Raw genomic sequence first — 15,935 nt, 5'->3', positions numbered from 1 at the left:
CTGTACCGGTATCGCATAGGGAAAAAGGGCAAGGAAAATTAGATTTTATTCAAGGTCCGGGAGTTTTGTGTCAGGTCAGGGAATTTCTAAATCCCTGTTCAGAGTCGGTGAAAAGTCGGGGAATTTTATCTTTAAGTTGCCGCAAGTTATTTTATTAGATGTTTTCGTATAGACAAGTTTTAAAAAATTATCTGAGCCATCCTCATTTTTGTTGGTTCATGGCAAGAATAATCATTCTGCATGGTCAGTGAAAATTGCTTTACAGTCAGAGAAAAGTGAGGGATTTTTTTAAAAATTTATCCCGCAGTTCAAATATATGAGTTTTTACTTGTACAAAGTGCATATTGTTGATAATACCATCTGGCCTAAACACATTACAACACATATCTTATATCATGACAAGGAATAAATAGTCGTTGCAATGCATAGCTGCATCTGATTGCCTTCGTAAGAACAACGTAAACAAAATGATCCAGGGAAATTTTCCTGTGTATTTCATTCTTAAACATGTTTTGCAGAGTGCCAACGAAGCAACAAAAACCAAGTTGGTCGAGAAATTCACAAGGGCGCTTCCAAAGCTGTTTGGAGCATTTAAGGTATGAGATCTTTGGAAAAATTTGAATGTGAGAAAAGAGACTGCGATTTCATCAGGCTAGCAAAACACAAGATTGATTCACCTCAGTATAAAAAGCGATATATTAAGCCTTGTAGAACCAATCGCTTATTATTTTTTCTCTTACAGAATCCACGCATGCAAGCCGCCTGTTTGGTGATCGCCGGATTCCTCCCATCTTCATCACTGCCAGTGTTCAGGTGCTCTGATCAAATTACCTTTTGACGATAAAGGCTATTGCCTATGTCTCTTAAAATTCTCAGGTTGTCAGAAATAATGTCGTAGAGAAAATTAGGTGGCAAGCAATTTTTCCTGCTCGCTTTTCACTGCTCAATCGACGAAAGTAAGGACAGAATACACTGTGATTTCAATAAATTTTTGGTGTTTATTTTCTCAGTTTTCCAGGCCTATGGACGACATAAACTCCATTTTTGTCTTGGTCTTTACGTAGTAAGGTTTTTGCGGAAAAGTTTAACGCCTTACGCGGTCAAAAAAAGGCACAAGGATGAAATATGCTGTTATTTCATTTGTTTTAAATGGTGATTTATTTCGATAGGCACGTCGAACTTAACTACGAAGCGTTAATTTTCATTCATTCCTTGCACACCTTCGAACTGACAAACCTAACACACAAATCCGATGATTTTTGTCTGATTATTATTTTCAGTGCCAAATGCCTGTCATCTCTACACACCCTGCCTGCAAGTACAGTCGACACTGAGTATGGTCCGTTGTTGAATTGCCTGTGTGCCTGGGACAGAGTCACTGAGGTACTGCAGCTTATCAACGAGTGGATCACGTCTGGAATGAGTGGAACAGTGAAGGACACAAAAACGGTAATGATTATCGCGCTTAGAATACTATCACTTGGTATCACTAACTACGGGTACGGGCAGAGAATTATGAATTAAAAAAGTCAAAAATAAATGTGACTCGGCGCTCCCATTTTCGCATACTATACACGTTTCTATTTCTTCTCTTTGTTTTGATTTTTTTTCTTTTTTTGGCATTGCATTTGATGTGCTTACATACAACATCTCACCAGTAAACGTGGAAGCAATGATTTCAAAACAAGTATTTCAAATCCCGTTGAAGCACGAATTTTTTCAGTTTATCTCCAATTACTGAAATTCCATATTACATTCTCTATAGATATGCAGTTCATATAATTACAGCATATGATTCTTTTCCCTGTCTCGTTTGTTATCGGAATACCACTCTGTTGTGTGGGCAATTCCGCAAACTGTACTTATTTTAAGAGCACAACCCAGAACTGTAAGCTCAGTTTTTGACTGACAGATAAACTGTGTCGTGTAACCAAGAGCCTCTTTTCGTGTTTTGCAAGAACCAAAGAAAAAGGTTGAACGTAACTTTTTTTCCCCGCACCTCAGGGACAGAAAACAAGGCAAAGAAAGAAGTCGGTGACTTTTCAACTCCCTTCCAACAACAAACACGTCTTGGCGCTTGATTTTCTTTCTTGGATTATGGTAAGGATGGGTCTGGATCAGTTGGTAATTTCTCTCAACAATACCCAAGCCAGAAGGGCGGCGTGGATTCTTGTGGACTCGCACTATTGATGGAAAATTGGCCTGTGCCTTTAAAATGTTTTATAACATAGATAGGACCCTGCGCGCGCTCTAATTGGTCAAAAACCTGTGTTTTATCAGAGTGTAAAACATAGAAAAGGCGTGTTTTATTGTTTTTCGCCACATTACCTCTATGTCATAAAGCAAATGAAGAAACCTAAGCCGTGTATTACACTGTGATAAGATACTCCCGACATTTGAGAACACTCGAGAAATGTAGAAAGCACTCGCCTACGGCTTGTGTTTTCTACATTTCGCTCATGTTCTCAAATGCCCGTCGTGTTCTACCACAGTGTAACACACGGCTTAGGCTTCCTCATTTGTTAAATAGAGAAGCCTTATTTAGTCACTGAAAAAAAATTAACATACAATACAATTAAAAACATGAAAATACAATATAACAACTTACAAAAAGAGAAATTACAACAGGTGAAAATAGCTAACTGAAAAGAACTATCTATATTACACATAAATTACGAATTACAGTTATCATAAACACTCACAAGAATCAATAACAAAAAGTGCTCTAAAAACTAAAAAGGTTTCGAATCTTGTTTTTGTCTCTTCCGAGCTTGTCGTTCAAAAATTTAAGAAGACGACTAACTTACTTCAGATTACCCCATTTTCGTGTTCGTTATTACAAGAGATTTTCCTTATGGCTTCCCAAAAATTAATAATACATCCACTCACTGAATTTGTGATTTGAATTTTTCATTTGACATCATCCTTAGGCTACCTAAACTCTAATGCCTTTTTTGCTCTGTTCTCAATGGATAATTAGATAGCTAATCTTTTTGTTTAAATCCTTTTGCAATTCAGTTGGCCTTGGGTTATTCATTTGATCATTGTTTGTTCTCTGTTCAGGGCGAGCCTACTTGCCGCACAGCAGTGCAAGAATCTTATGAGAAACTGCGACAGATTGCTGATAGTCTGAAACAGATAATGGTAAACTTCTAAAATTTAGACGCTTCTAATATTTTCCTTTTGTTGGAGCTATGTGGAAATCGTGGGTTATAGAAGTGTTTGCACGGTGTTGCTTTTAAACAAGCAAAGTAAAACTTGATTATATTTGTATTTTATGACGAAAGACGGTTTCCCTTTTTCTTACTGACGAAAGAAAGAGCTATTAATTGTTTTCTGATAATTGGCATCATAAGATCCATAATGCCAACTGGCGAGAAGCAGTAGCAGTGTACAATGTACTAAGAAAACTTTTACTTTACTTTACTTTACTTTACTTTACTTTACTTTACTTTACTTTACTTTACTTTACTTTACTTTACTTTACTTTACTTTACTTTACTTTACTTTACTTTACTTTACTTTACTTTACTTTACTTTACTTTACTTTACTTTACTTTACTTTACTTTACTTTACTTTACTTTACTTTACTTTACTTTACTTTACTTTACTTTACTTTACTGCGCTTTGAAAAGTTGTTCCATGATCTGTGAGAAAGTGTCTTTTTAAGTAGTCATGAAGCAAATAATTTTGATGGTATCTTAATAACCGGATCAGGCGGTCTATTTTTAACAACAGGGGAAAGGAAAAAAAATTAGTGTAGGTTAATGGTATCTGTCACCTTCCGTGCATATTCTCTTAACTTTTGGCTGCTGGAAGACTACCTTAAAACACACATCGGAGGTTTGAACCATTGCGTCTTTTTTATAAAGCTATGTTCAAGATGACACATACCCGAAAGGTCTTGCACACCCGTAATACAGTCACATGCCTTACGGTCACGCGTTACAAGTTTAGCTGACAACGTCGACTCACATAGATTTACTGCAGTACTATCATTTTACTAGGCAAAAATTGAAGCTCGTCTTACATCAAGTCAGTCAACGCAGGAGAATCTGTCTCAAAGCGATGAGGAATTTTTCCAGAAGGCTTTCCGTGCTTACTGTTTGTCAGAGATCCATCTGCATCACATGGTTAGTATAGAATTAGTTACTGTCGGTTCCAAAGGGTGAAACGGTCGAAATTGTCCGTAAGTATAGGTGGGTCACAATGTTTATGTACACGCACCTTAGTTTTCTGAAGTAATGCTACATGGAAATGTGCTTGTTCCAAAAACATGTTTTCTTTTTTGCACGGCTACCCACCAAGAAGCAGTTATGCACGAAGAGACTTGTTGTAGAGACATTAGAGCAGGTACATAATGTGCAGGGATTCGTCCTGTGTGGGCATACCGTAAACTTTCGAAAGTAACGACTCCCCGAAAGTAACGTCAAAAAATTGTAAAAATTCTTCAGGGTAGCAGGCACATTAGACGTTGAAACTTCGGTGAGTGGAAAAGCCCAATGTTTGCTTGCTAGAAGTGGAGACAAAAAAGTAAGCTTTTAGGAGTGACCTTCTCCTTAAAGCATTACGAATTTCTGTCTTTTATTTCCTAAAGAACTCAGTCCGACCAACTTCATATAACGTGTTTTGTTCCCCGAAAAGAACGAGTCCCCGCAAGTGACGAGCTCCAAAGGCTGCTAATTCCGAAAGTAAAGACGGTCATTACTTTCCGAAGTTTATGATAAAAGGGCTTGTCGCTGTCACATGTCCCTGCTTGTCTGTGTACACATTGTATTTATGAACCTGCTACACGTCCCTACAACAAGTCCCTTCAGGCGTATTCGCCCTAACTCCGGGCTTACCAAAGCCTTAACTCAATGTGCCCTTTGTCAAAGGTAGCACTTCATATAAAACATTGTTGAATTTTCTCAAATTCCTTTTAGGAAAAGAATGAGGATTATGGAGGTGCTATGGCGGCCATGGAAAATGTTCTGGTGTGGGCAGACAGAGTTTTACTACCCATAATGAATACTGATAGGTAGGTACCTTCAAGGCGTTCGTTTATCTACTGACATGTTCCATTTCAGCGTTTTCCCGTTCCTTGTCTTGGAAAGTAATACGTTGCTGTGTAATCATTGCAACATGTTTGTCCACAACGTTTTTCACCACTTCCCCCCCCCCCCCCCCCAAAAATTTCAGTTTACTTAGTCGTTAGTATACCGAAAAAATTTTCTTGACGAAATGGATAGAAATAGAACACATTTTTGAACAGTGTTTCGCAAATTATGATCACTGAAATTGTGTAAAAGTTCAAAAAGAATCCTGAACCTTTGTTACGTTTTAATTAGCTTATTCTTGACGTTCGCAGTTTGTAATTTTCGCCAAAAAATTGCGTTAAGTGATATTTTCCGTGCAAAAATAAAAGGCATTATATTCCTTTATCAGCGGAGAAAGAAAGAAAAAAGAAGCTGCTATAGATGTGCTCTCTTTGACAATTGTTGTCTTTTCGTTAGTGATCTTCAGAACGTATCACACAAGGCAGCTGAGAGCACCAAACGTGGCTATGAGGATGAACAAATTAGTTGTTTGGTGGTAAACCTTGTCGAGGTAAATTATGCTTAGCTCCTAGATATCTATTTAATTTCATTCTGTCCTTGTCTGTCGACAATACGGATAGGACAAACTCTTTCTGGAAGAGATAAAATAAGTGACAATTGCTTCTATCCGTATAAATCGTCTAGCTATCTCAAATGCCGTACTCTGATTGGCTACGCTACTCACTATCTATTCTGTTGTAGATAGTGAGTAGCCTAGCAGTGTGTGGTTGCTACCAAAGTGACGGTCTCTTCTTTGCGAAGTGCCTGTGAAGAAGATTGAGATAATTCTCTAGTTTAGTTTTAACGACTAGTATAGATTTATATTAACACAATTAGATTATATGTCAATCTAAAACAGTCTGTTGGCGAGGGCTGCGCCCGATTCTGGTGTACATCATATTACAACATAGTGCAAATGCTCGACTTAGCTTGATAATGATGTGTAAAGCCACCGTCAAGAAGGTTTAAATTGTGATAGCTTTCTGTGACTTTTGCATGCCTTTCGCCGTAAATTTTTCTTCTAATCCTCAGTGCCTTCTCGTGGCATTCTTTGGCTTGAATGTCCTGACCAAGGTTTCGTAGAACGTTTCCCAGGTTGTTATAACTTCCTGCTACTTCGGCATGTTCTTCTCCGTAAATGTTTCTTCTAATCGTCAGGGCCTTCTCGTGATACTCTCTTGCTTGACTGTACTGTTCCATATCACTGTGAACATTGCCCAAGTTGTTATAACTTCTTGCAACCTCGGCATGTTCTTCACCGTAGATCTTCTTTCCAATGATCAGTGCTTTGTCGAAGAATTCTTTGGCTTTAGTGTGTCGTCTTAGGTCACTGTGAACAATGCCCAGATTATTACAACTCCTTACTACGTCGGCATGTTCCTCGCCGTAGATCTTCTTTGTAATCATCAGTGCTTTCATGTAGTGTTCTTTTGCTTCGCTGTAGTCTCCAAGCTTGCGCAAAACATTTCCGAGGTTGATATAGCTTCCTGCAACGGCAGCGTGTTCCTTTCCGAGAATTGATCTAGAAATGGTCTTAGCCTTTTCAAAGAAAGTGAATGATAATTCATACTCGCATTGTAGCGACAGGACACGACCGTGGACTGCACAGATGTCAGCTTTCAACAGCTCTCCATCGCGCGTACTGCTAATGTACTGTACCAGTTCACAGGCTGATGTAGAAAAGAGATCGGCGTCTGATGGGTTGCTGAGGTCACAGCAAACAGCTGCTGTTGAGGAAAGCCACGAGGCAACATTGTCTGCGCTGATGAAGGGTTCTAAATTCTTCACCCAAGTATCCTTTGATGCGAACTTACTGGTGAGAATTTCATGTAGCATTTTGCAATGGCTTGCAACTCTTCGTAACTTTGCACACGCGTTCCCATTTTCAAACAAATGGTTACTCTCTATAAGAGTGAGAAAGCGAAAATTCTTGATCGCTTCAGATATAGACGCTATGAATTCCCCATCAAACGTTGAAACTCTCTGGAGTACTTCGTGAACAATGTTATGCACCCTTATATACGCCGGTTCTTCGTTCTCGCCATGTAAGCAAGTAATCAAGGACGATTTTAAAATCGTAGCCTTGATGAGTTCGTTTGGTTTTCCCGTAGTACGAGCTATGACGAAGTTAACAGCGACCTCAATTGGAAGAGACTCGGGTGCACATAGCGAAAGAAGGCGAAATATCTGATGGAGAACTTCATCGCTTTTCGAAGCTCTGTCTAATGCCATTCTAATTGCTGTTGTCATCGTACTCGAGTAAGCTGTGTTTTCTTTGGCAAGTGGTTCTTCTGTTCCTTCTCTTTCGCCACTAACAAATGTTTCCAGGTATTTTTCCCAGCTGTAAGTTGGAGAACCATGACTCACAACAGTTTGTACGTAAAACGCAGCAGCTGCTAAGGCAAGCGGCTGATACTCGAGAACCTCAGCAACCTTTTCAGCCTGCTCGTGATTTGAAATTTGCGATACTTGTTTCAGCAACTCTACTGCGTCCTCGGGCTGCATTCCTGCACTGAGTGACTCATGGTAAGTATGAGGAGCATTTGAAGGAATTGCACTGCTGTCTTGAGTTGTTATTAGCACCTGACCGTGACCCCACTCTTCACTGGCGGTTTGAGGCAGATGGCTACGAATTAAGGACAGTTCAACGACGTTGTCTGCTATTATCAACCACTTGGAGAACTGTTTAAACTTTGGGAAAATCAAAAGCTTCAGATGCTGAATCGACTGGCTTGCGCTGTTGGCCTTCAGGGCAGCTAGGTTGGTGAGAGCGTATTCCGTGATTCCCAGCTGTTTCGCCAGGGAAATGTAAGAGTCAGTCAGTGTTTCAAGAGTTTCTGCATTCAGGGTTGTTACAAATGTCAGATCTTCACCTTCACCCGCTCTCATTGCAAAGAAATCTTCTCCAATTTGACGCGCAGTTTGACTTTTGCCACATCCAGGATTTCCTGATAAGTAAATGGTACTGACTGCTCCATTACTTCTATCGTCAAGCTCTTGCATTTTCGTCATAATCCTTGTGACGTCTTTTGAGCGTCTGATGATTTTGTGAGATGGCTTGAAAGTGAGATCACAGAACGACTCAACTCTAGAATTAATCTCTTGAGTAAGGCAATCAACCTGCTTTTCCTTTCTCTGTATCGTGTCTTGTGCCACTTGTAAATCAGATTTGGTTGTCGTCAACTCTGATTGGAGATTGCTAACCTGTACCAACAATTTGGCTACTTCTGCGGTGGGAAAGCTCGTTTGCTTCTCAACCTCCTCTATATCACTTACTGGAAGACTCAAGGCGTTGAAATCAAGCAACACTCTTGCAACATAATTCTGGAACTCAGCGTCCGTAAGTTTGGCTTCAACATTATGAGCAATGTCATTTCGGACTTGACGAAGATCATCGACTTCTCTCCTGATGGCTGCACTTAGGGTTGTACCAATGCTATCTGAGAACAGAATCGCGAAAAACAAACAGCTACAGTCCCATTCTGCCGTGTTACCGTTCCGTATAGTCGTCAGATATCGCGCATTCTTCGAACGGCTTTTACGAGATTCGTTGCTACAAAAGTCCCGACCATTCTGTGGCACGTCTTTCCATTCTCCAAAGGTTGTGGTTTTATAACGGAAATCCCATTCTTGTTTGGAGATTTTTCGCAGTCCTTTCGGGAACAGATTAAAGGCGATGTAACAGATTCGAAAAAAGTTTAATTGTTCTGATGTATATTCCATTGTGAAAAGTGCTGTAGTGGAAATCAAAAAATACCGATTAAAAGGTCCATGCCAAGGACAGAATAACTATAATAGATTGAAAATTAAACAGAAATTATGGGATTTTTCGTTGTTATTCACTTCATCGGTGCAGCAATTAACCTATTGCGTGACTTGTTTGAACGCACGCGACGAAATGAACATAAGTCGCGCGAATCACGCAAAGCGGAAAGGCCAAGTCGTTTGGGTAGAATTTCATTCTAACTGGGTCTAGTGACTACAAGTGTACAGTTATTAAAAATATTTTCCCTCAAAGTAAGAGATGAAATTTACTTTTACATATAACACACTATCAAGAAACCCTGAGGTCGCCAAAAGTTTTCTTTCCCAGTCTTAGCTAATGTGTTAGAGATTCGATAAATTCAGTGATGATAACATGTGGTCAATATTTGTGTTGAACTGAGTAGGATGTATCAATAACACGCAATGAAATTCAATTCAGCATCTACTGTGTACGTGAACTCACTGTAAGATAATCGACCCTGGAAAAATGAAGATTTTCGTCCAACGCTTCAAGGGAATCATTCACTCTCATTTTTCCCCCTGTCCTTTCTATACAATCGAAAATAAACGAATCTGTCGACATAACTTCCCCGGTGGTCTACAAAATCCGTTTACCTGATCCTAAGCTCTTAAGATTTCAGTTCATACCGTCGTTAGCTTTGTAGAATCTCGTCCGACTCGTTTCTTTACGACAGTGCCAAAGCGTGACAATATTTAAATGCAAAGCTTTCCTGTAGCAAGGTAAAACTTACCGATTTGGCGAAGTTCCGATCAATTCAAGATCCTTGCGACATCAGACTTTGCTGTCAATTGCAAGATTGCCGATTTGCTGAGTTAAGCATGTTTAAAGTTTCCTGTCTAAATTCAGCTATTGAGATCTCAAGCTGTTGTAAATTCTAAAGGACACAACCAACACCCACGGTATCGCCACTGAATATACTAATGTTTACTGAAGGGCACTCCAGAATCAAATGTGAAAATCATAAGTTCCCCTCGCGGACGATACGTATAGCAAACGAAACGAAAATGAACGTGAACTATGACCCACTCTATTCTAACTTTGGGCGATTTGGTTACATATAAAACAGGCGTGAAGGGATACCCCATATATCAGCTCTGTGATCTCCGAGATAAGTATAGAATCGCTCTGATAATGACCCTAAAATCAGTTGTTTTCTATTTTGAGTAAGGTCGGGTTATTTTAAGTAATAATGCGGTAAAGTTACAAAATAGTGTCTTAGGGGTTATGTCTTGCTATATTTAAATAGAACTTAAAATCTGTTTATGGTTTCTCGTACTTGCATGGGTTTCATGTACTCGCTACTTCGTCCAAGAACTTTGATTTTGCCTTCTGGGAGGTTCTCTTCGTTTATTTTCCCCTGAACTAGCCAAAACCACGCAAACCTAAATATGTCAGTTAAACTTTTTAATAACCATTTTGTCCTTCAAGGGACCGTTCATTTTTTATAAGGTAGGGGGGGCTGGTGGGATTTGGGGGGGGGGCCATGCGAAAAAAAATGGCTTTCGAGGGGGGGCCATCCCAAAAAAATAAGGGAAAAAGGGGGGCTCACGTGAAATATTTTAGTAAAACTTTAAAATGGCATAATGTTTGAATATCAAAAAAATTGCTATAGAATAAACATAGAAGGCAGGATATAAATTTATTACAAACTTTCCTTCTGCTTTAAAAAAACGTTTGGCGACAAAAAGCACTTGTAGCTACTGAAAAGAAGTATTTAACACTGTTATTTTCGAATGCAACTTTCACTGGCACTCATCTTCATCTCCGCTGTCGTCGAGTTCTTCGTCGCCGCTTGTGCTGCTATGGGAGTCTCTTTCACCAATGCTGTAAGAAGCAGCAATGCTTTCCGCCAGAGTGTACTCTTCAGGGTACATGAGGGTGTAAACATAATCTCTGACTTCCCGCTCAAGGTTGGTGGTGATTCTGCTTCTTGCAGCATTGGTGAAATAATTCCCTTCCAAGAGCTGTGCGATGTATGGCCCATCTCTTCTAAATATCGACGTGGCAACATCCTCAACTTTAAGACACTCTTCCGGGACGGCCGTTCTAGGAGGGTACACAAGGCATTGTGGAAGATCATTTCCTAGCGGGTTTCCAACACAGATTCCATAAACTCGTTGGACGTTGTTTTCAGTCCGCTTCCTCTTTCTTTCATTTGACTTTCTGCGGGTTTCTTTTTTTCTTCTCCTTTTGTTGATGTGCTGTTTGAGTATGCCTTTGAATATGCTGTTATAATTGCTCTTCTTATTTTCTAGTGCTTCCATGTCCTGCGTGACCTTCGTCAACTTAGCTTCTGTACATTTGATCTGTTTTACATTAAAACTGTGGGCAAATTCTTCGCCCTGCTTTAAAGCAAGCCCATTGGACTGAAAGAGTGTGGAATCGTGTTCCTTTACATCTTTCAATATGACATTCAACTTTTCCACCATTGCTCTGTGCTCTTTGATGGAGAAGTTCAGTTTTCTTCCATCACTGGGCTTCAACTGGTACCCTTGCATGGAAAACTCACTCGCCCTTTCTGAACAGCCATCGGCACCTAGAAAAATTGCTTCTTTTGCATGTAAGATGTCAAACTGCCTGGATCGTTCAGCTGTAAACCTTTTCTTAAACGACTCGTCGCTTTCGCCATTATTGCGCATTTTGGAATGAGCCTCTTTCATGATGCTCATGTAGTAATGCGCTCTTTCCCCGATTGGATTAACAATATAAAGAAGAAAGAGCATGGAAGTGGCAGGCTGGTTTTATCTGACCCAGAGAGCGTTGCTCTATTTGCAGATAAGTTTATTGCCAAATCGAAGTTTGTGGTGGATTATCTTCAGCATCTCGAAGTGCTGGAATTTAAAAGGAAAAAGAGAGTAGAAGAAAAGGCAAAGTTAAGTAGGGAGGAGGATTATCCTTGGACTGAGTTGTGCGAAGATCTAACCAAGCTTAAAAAGCTACGTGTTCCAGAACTAAACAAGTACTCAAACCACCACGGGCTGAAGCAGCATTTGAAAAGCAGCAAGAGTGAGAAAGTAAAGGCAATTGTAAGACATTCATGCTCGCAGCAGAAGAGTCCTCTCAGAGCTGGCCAACCAATACTGAGAAATGCCAGGACATTGACACAAAATGACAACAGGGCAAGTACTGACAGCAGTGAAACGGATGAAAGTGACAATGATGAGTATGACAGTGATGCCATTGACTCTGGGGGAGAGGATGACTCAAGTGACGTCATTCTTGCATTCATCAATTCAGATGAGGAAGATGCCAATGAGAGGCCAAATGCCACACGCTCAGGGCGAGCCATAACTAGGAGATCCGAAATTGACTTCTCTTTCTTTTGATTTATTTTTTTAAACAACAGCTCTCTGTCGTATAGAGATTGTAAATATTGTCTTCATAGTGAGCACAATAACGTGAAGTAGGGGGATAATAGAGAAATATTTAAAAAGTTGAAATCTAAATATTGTTTCTTCAATTTTTTTTTTGCGGGGGGGGGGTCATCCCAAAAAATGACCGCTATAAGGGGGGGCCATGTGAAAAAATTGGTAAGCTGAGGGGGGGTCATGCGATTTTTAAATGGTGCTTCCCAAATCCCACCAGCCCCCCCTCCCTCATAAAAAATGAACGGTCCCCAAAATGAGCAAGGATACTCCTCTCCCTACAATTTGTGACAAGTGGGGTATTCCGTGGTATACAACCCGAAAGCATTGCATGGCTGTTTTATACCATGTCATAGGAAACACCTTTGTGAACAAAATCAGTGCGACATGCGTGCGGCGCACGATGGGAAGGCGGATTGTAATACCGTCGAGTATACAACGACTTTCCTCTATTCTGATTGGCTGTAGTTTTCTGTGGCATGTTATAAAACTGTGTAGCGAGAGGCACTGTAGACTTAAAGACTTGCCAAAAGCACAATATAAGAGTCCTTCTGCTAGTTTTCATTAACGTGTGAATCTCGAGCCCAACAGTAAGTTTAAACCTCCCTTCTTCGTTAAGTTGGAATTGAATCCAACACTGGCGTTGAGTTTAAAAATAACGGTAACTGATATAATGAGGCAGAATGCGAGATGTCTGAACAGTGGGTACAATACTTCATATTACAGCATTAAATTTATTTTCACTAACAATGTCCGTTTTCAGACCGTTTTGACGTGCGTGAGCGAGATGGTCATGATCGGAATAGCAGAGGAAAAATTCTACAACCATGCGGCAGTTTTTACAACGTCTTTGGCAAAAATCGGTGAGTTGAGTTTGTGGAAACAGAAGCTCTCTGCGTCCTTACAATACTTTGAAAAAATGTAGCGCTTACTTTACCTACAACTCTGTCATGAACTTATTTATCAATTACTATCTCTTCCAACAGGTTGTAAAGCGGTGACGTTTTTGCCTCAGCTCTCCAAACTGTTGTACCAACTCGTTCACAGTATCCTTCTAAGAGATGGTAAGTATTCATTCTAAGGGCATTCCTATGTACATTCTGGATCAGAACCTGTCCCATTTGTTTTGTCCATCCTTATGGAGGGCGGGTAGGGGGGAGGAGGGTGTAAGAAAAGACTAGCTTTGTCTAAAGTCTTCCTTAGTCGAGGGAAGGTCAGGAAAGTGTGGAAAGGGAGGAAAATTCAAAGTATGCTGCCAAATTCTTTGGAACTGTGGAGATTTTTGTCAGTTCGTTAATTTAAGTTTCGCCGACTGTATAATTCCAAATGATTGTGACGTGTTATGACCCTACAAATCTCCTTCACAAGCCGGGTCTGTAATTACCTTAGCTGCAGTTTTGTGGGTGCTTAGCATCGGGGCGCTATAATTACAAGTAAATGCCGGAAACCATACAGTACATGTTGTGTGTGTCAAAGACAAATGGGTTCATGTTAGGTACATCGAGGGAGGGTTGGCTTTCTCGATTCCTCTCGAGAATTTTGGAACAAAGCATTGCAAAAATGAATTTGACCATAACTCGCTCTTCTTGCAGAATCAAGGAATGTAAATCTCCAAGGAGGGCCGGTGTCGATTGTGTTGACAAATGTGCTTCAAATTTTGAATTCCTGTGACAATACAGAAGTTGATGTTCTACCCCAGGTAAGAACTGGTCAACTTCAAACTGAAGTTTAACATGTTATATGTATATGAAATAGAACAACTGTTCTATCAGAGCGAACCTGATGATGTTGATGATCCGGTCAGTGTCTTTCTGTCTGTCTGTCTGTCTGTCTGTCTGTCTACATTTTCTTTACGGAGGTATTTATGATGTGGGTAGGTGCTTACCTGGGGAAACGTATGTCAAGACCAGGGATATTTTAGAGTTTAAGTGACTTCAATTTTTTCTTTGTATTCCGCTCATTCCCCAACTAAATAACTGCCTTTTCAGGCCCTTCTCGTTTTCCGACCTGCTCTGGCCGAAGGTCTTCTGCTTACTGAGCTTGGAAGACGTGGAACTGGGACAAATACTAGTCTTATGGCTCCTCTGGTGTCTGCTGTATTGACAAATATCGCACAACAGGTAGGATATGCGTGTTATTTATAAATAGCGCAGTCCATACGTACCGGCTGGAGAGGAATTGTCCTGACTAGCTTGAATGTCTACACATTTTTTTGTGACTTTTATCTCGTAATACGAAACAGCAACAACCTCGAAAACACCCGTTACCGAGGAAGTCAAAATTCTAATGTTCAGGAAAGTGCAGCGACATTTTCGCACAGAGAGGTTGCACAATTTTCCTTTTTCAACTGCTGTCCGTCACACAGAAGAGCTTTTCTTTTTATGCAATGTGTGAAGACATAGCCTCCTTAAGACGGAAAAGTGTTAGATAAATGCTGCTGTCATTGATCGCTTATGTAGTTGGCCGTTTTCACAACGCTTTTGGACAACCCTTACACGCTTGTCATAAATCCGTACCCCTTTTCAGTTTGAATTATGTTGGGATTTTTTCAAATGGTACCATATCCTATTTTTTTCTCTGTCAGAACGTACTATAGTCAATGACTGAGTCTGTGTTGTCTCTTTGCTTTCTTCATGTTATTGTAGTACTCGGCATCGGAAGACGATTCAAACGCAGCAGATTTACCAAGACTCGCCAGCTCTATCCTGAAAATGATCACAAGTTCTCAAGCTCTCTTGAGGTAAAATGATCAGACGAAAATAAACATATGGGGTCATTTAAGTTAGTTAATTTAGTATGGAGGATGATATTAGGCCTTGTCCACACTACGCCGGAGTAATTTGAAAAGGGAGCGTCATTTCTCCGGTTAGGCCTACCGTCCACACTAATTCGTCACGAAAACAGAGCTTTTTCGAAAACGCTCTTCAAAGCGGGGCAATTTGGAAACACCGGCTTTGCGTTTTAGTGTGGAAGGGACACATTTTGAAAGGGGAACTTTGAAATTTCGAAAACGATGACATCACGATAGTTACGTGATTTCCCTGGCCGAGTCTTCCTCAGTTACAAATCCAAAATAACCGGTTATTGTTGCGTTTTCAAGTTTCTCCGGCGTAGTGTCGACGGGGCCTGCATGTTTACTCTAAGTTTTGTCTTTTTTTGTTCCTTTGTAGATCATTCATGTTTGAGGTGAAACATCTTGTATTGTCAGGAGCGCTTGATGAAAACGTTGGCACACTGACGGCGGCTGTTTCCCTACTAGGCGCACTTCAAGGTCTGTGTTGGGTTAAATCTATGCCTTGCGTTTCACTTATTTTGCCATGTGAATCGAGAGAGCTATTGCCCTGTAATTCGGTCGATCAGTGGTTCATTCTTTGACGCGTAGAACTGCAAAAAGTACGCCACAGTATAAGTAAAGTGTGAAGGCACGAACGAACAAGAGACCAGTAAAAGAAAAAACCCGTAAATTGTCTGTACCAGATTCTCCTCCAACTGAAATATGAACTCGCCTTTAGTTCTGCTACGTTTTTTCCTGATATTTGGAAAGGAAGGTATACTGCGTCATTCTCAAGTAGAATTCTTTTTTTTTTTGGCAGGTAAAGCTGATACTAACGTGATTAAAAGTTGCGCCCTTCACATAAATGAAAGGATAAAAGAAAGCAACAGCTCAGAACAAAGGTTTGTTGTTGTTGTTGTTGTTGTTGTTG

The 15,935-nt window shown here is 40.2% G+C and overlaps 2 protein-coding genes across 2 annotated transcripts in view; one reads left to right on the top strand and one right to left on the bottom strand.

The window, feature by feature from the left end:
- Nucleotides 1-15,935, top strand: part of LOC110064811 (condensin-2 complex subunit G2-like) — a 35,214-nt gene that overhangs the window by 18,054 nt on the left and 1,225 nt on the right. Inside the window, exons 19-33 of the mRNA XM_089285771.1 lie at nt 519-596; nt 743-813; nt 1,281-1,449; nt 2,005-2,100; nt 3,064-3,144; nt 4,009-4,134; nt 4,927-5,021; nt 5,497-5,590; nt 12,995-13,094; nt 13,218-13,295; nt 13,824-13,930; nt 14,220-14,351; nt 14,877-14,971; nt 15,402-15,502; nt 15,825-15,906. Coding sequence (XP_089141897.1) covers nt 519-596; nt 743-813; nt 1,281-1,449; nt 2,005-2,100; nt 3,064-3,144; nt 4,009-4,134; nt 4,927-5,021; nt 5,497-5,590; nt 12,995-13,094; nt 13,218-13,295; nt 13,824-13,930; nt 14,220-14,351; nt 14,877-14,971; nt 15,402-15,502; nt 15,825-15,906 — 1,505 coding nt within the window. The remainder of the gene's footprint in view (nt 1-518; nt 597-742; nt 814-1,280; nt 1,450-2,004; nt 2,101-3,063; nt 3,145-4,008; nt 4,135-4,926; nt 5,022-5,496; nt 5,591-12,994; nt 13,095-13,217; nt 13,296-13,823; nt 13,931-14,219; nt 14,352-14,876; nt 14,972-15,401; nt 15,503-15,824; nt 15,907-15,935) is intronic.
- Nucleotides 5,502-9,897, bottom strand: LOC110064818 (uncharacterized). Its single transcript, XM_020771918.2, has 2 exons — nt 9,597-9,897; nt 5,502-8,813 (listed from the first exon to the last, which is right to left on the bottom strand). The coding sequence occupies exon 2, from the start codon at nt 8,800-8,802 to the stop codon at nt 5,980-5,982; it is 2,823 nt and encodes a 940-aa protein (XP_020627577.2). The 5' UTR covers nt 8,803-8,813; nt 9,597-9,897; the 3' UTR covers nt 5,502-5,979.

This window comes from Orbicella faveolata, unplaced genomic scaffold (assembly GCF_042242905.1).
Source record: "Orbicella faveolata isolate gen_17 unplaced genomic scaffold, um_ofav_v1 contig_13, whole genome shotgun sequence".
Lineage (NCBI taxonomy): Eukaryota > Metazoa > Cnidaria > Anthozoa > Scleractinia > Merulinidae > Orbicella > Orbicella faveolata.
This window is presented reverse-complemented; position numbering and strand designations above follow the sequence as displayed.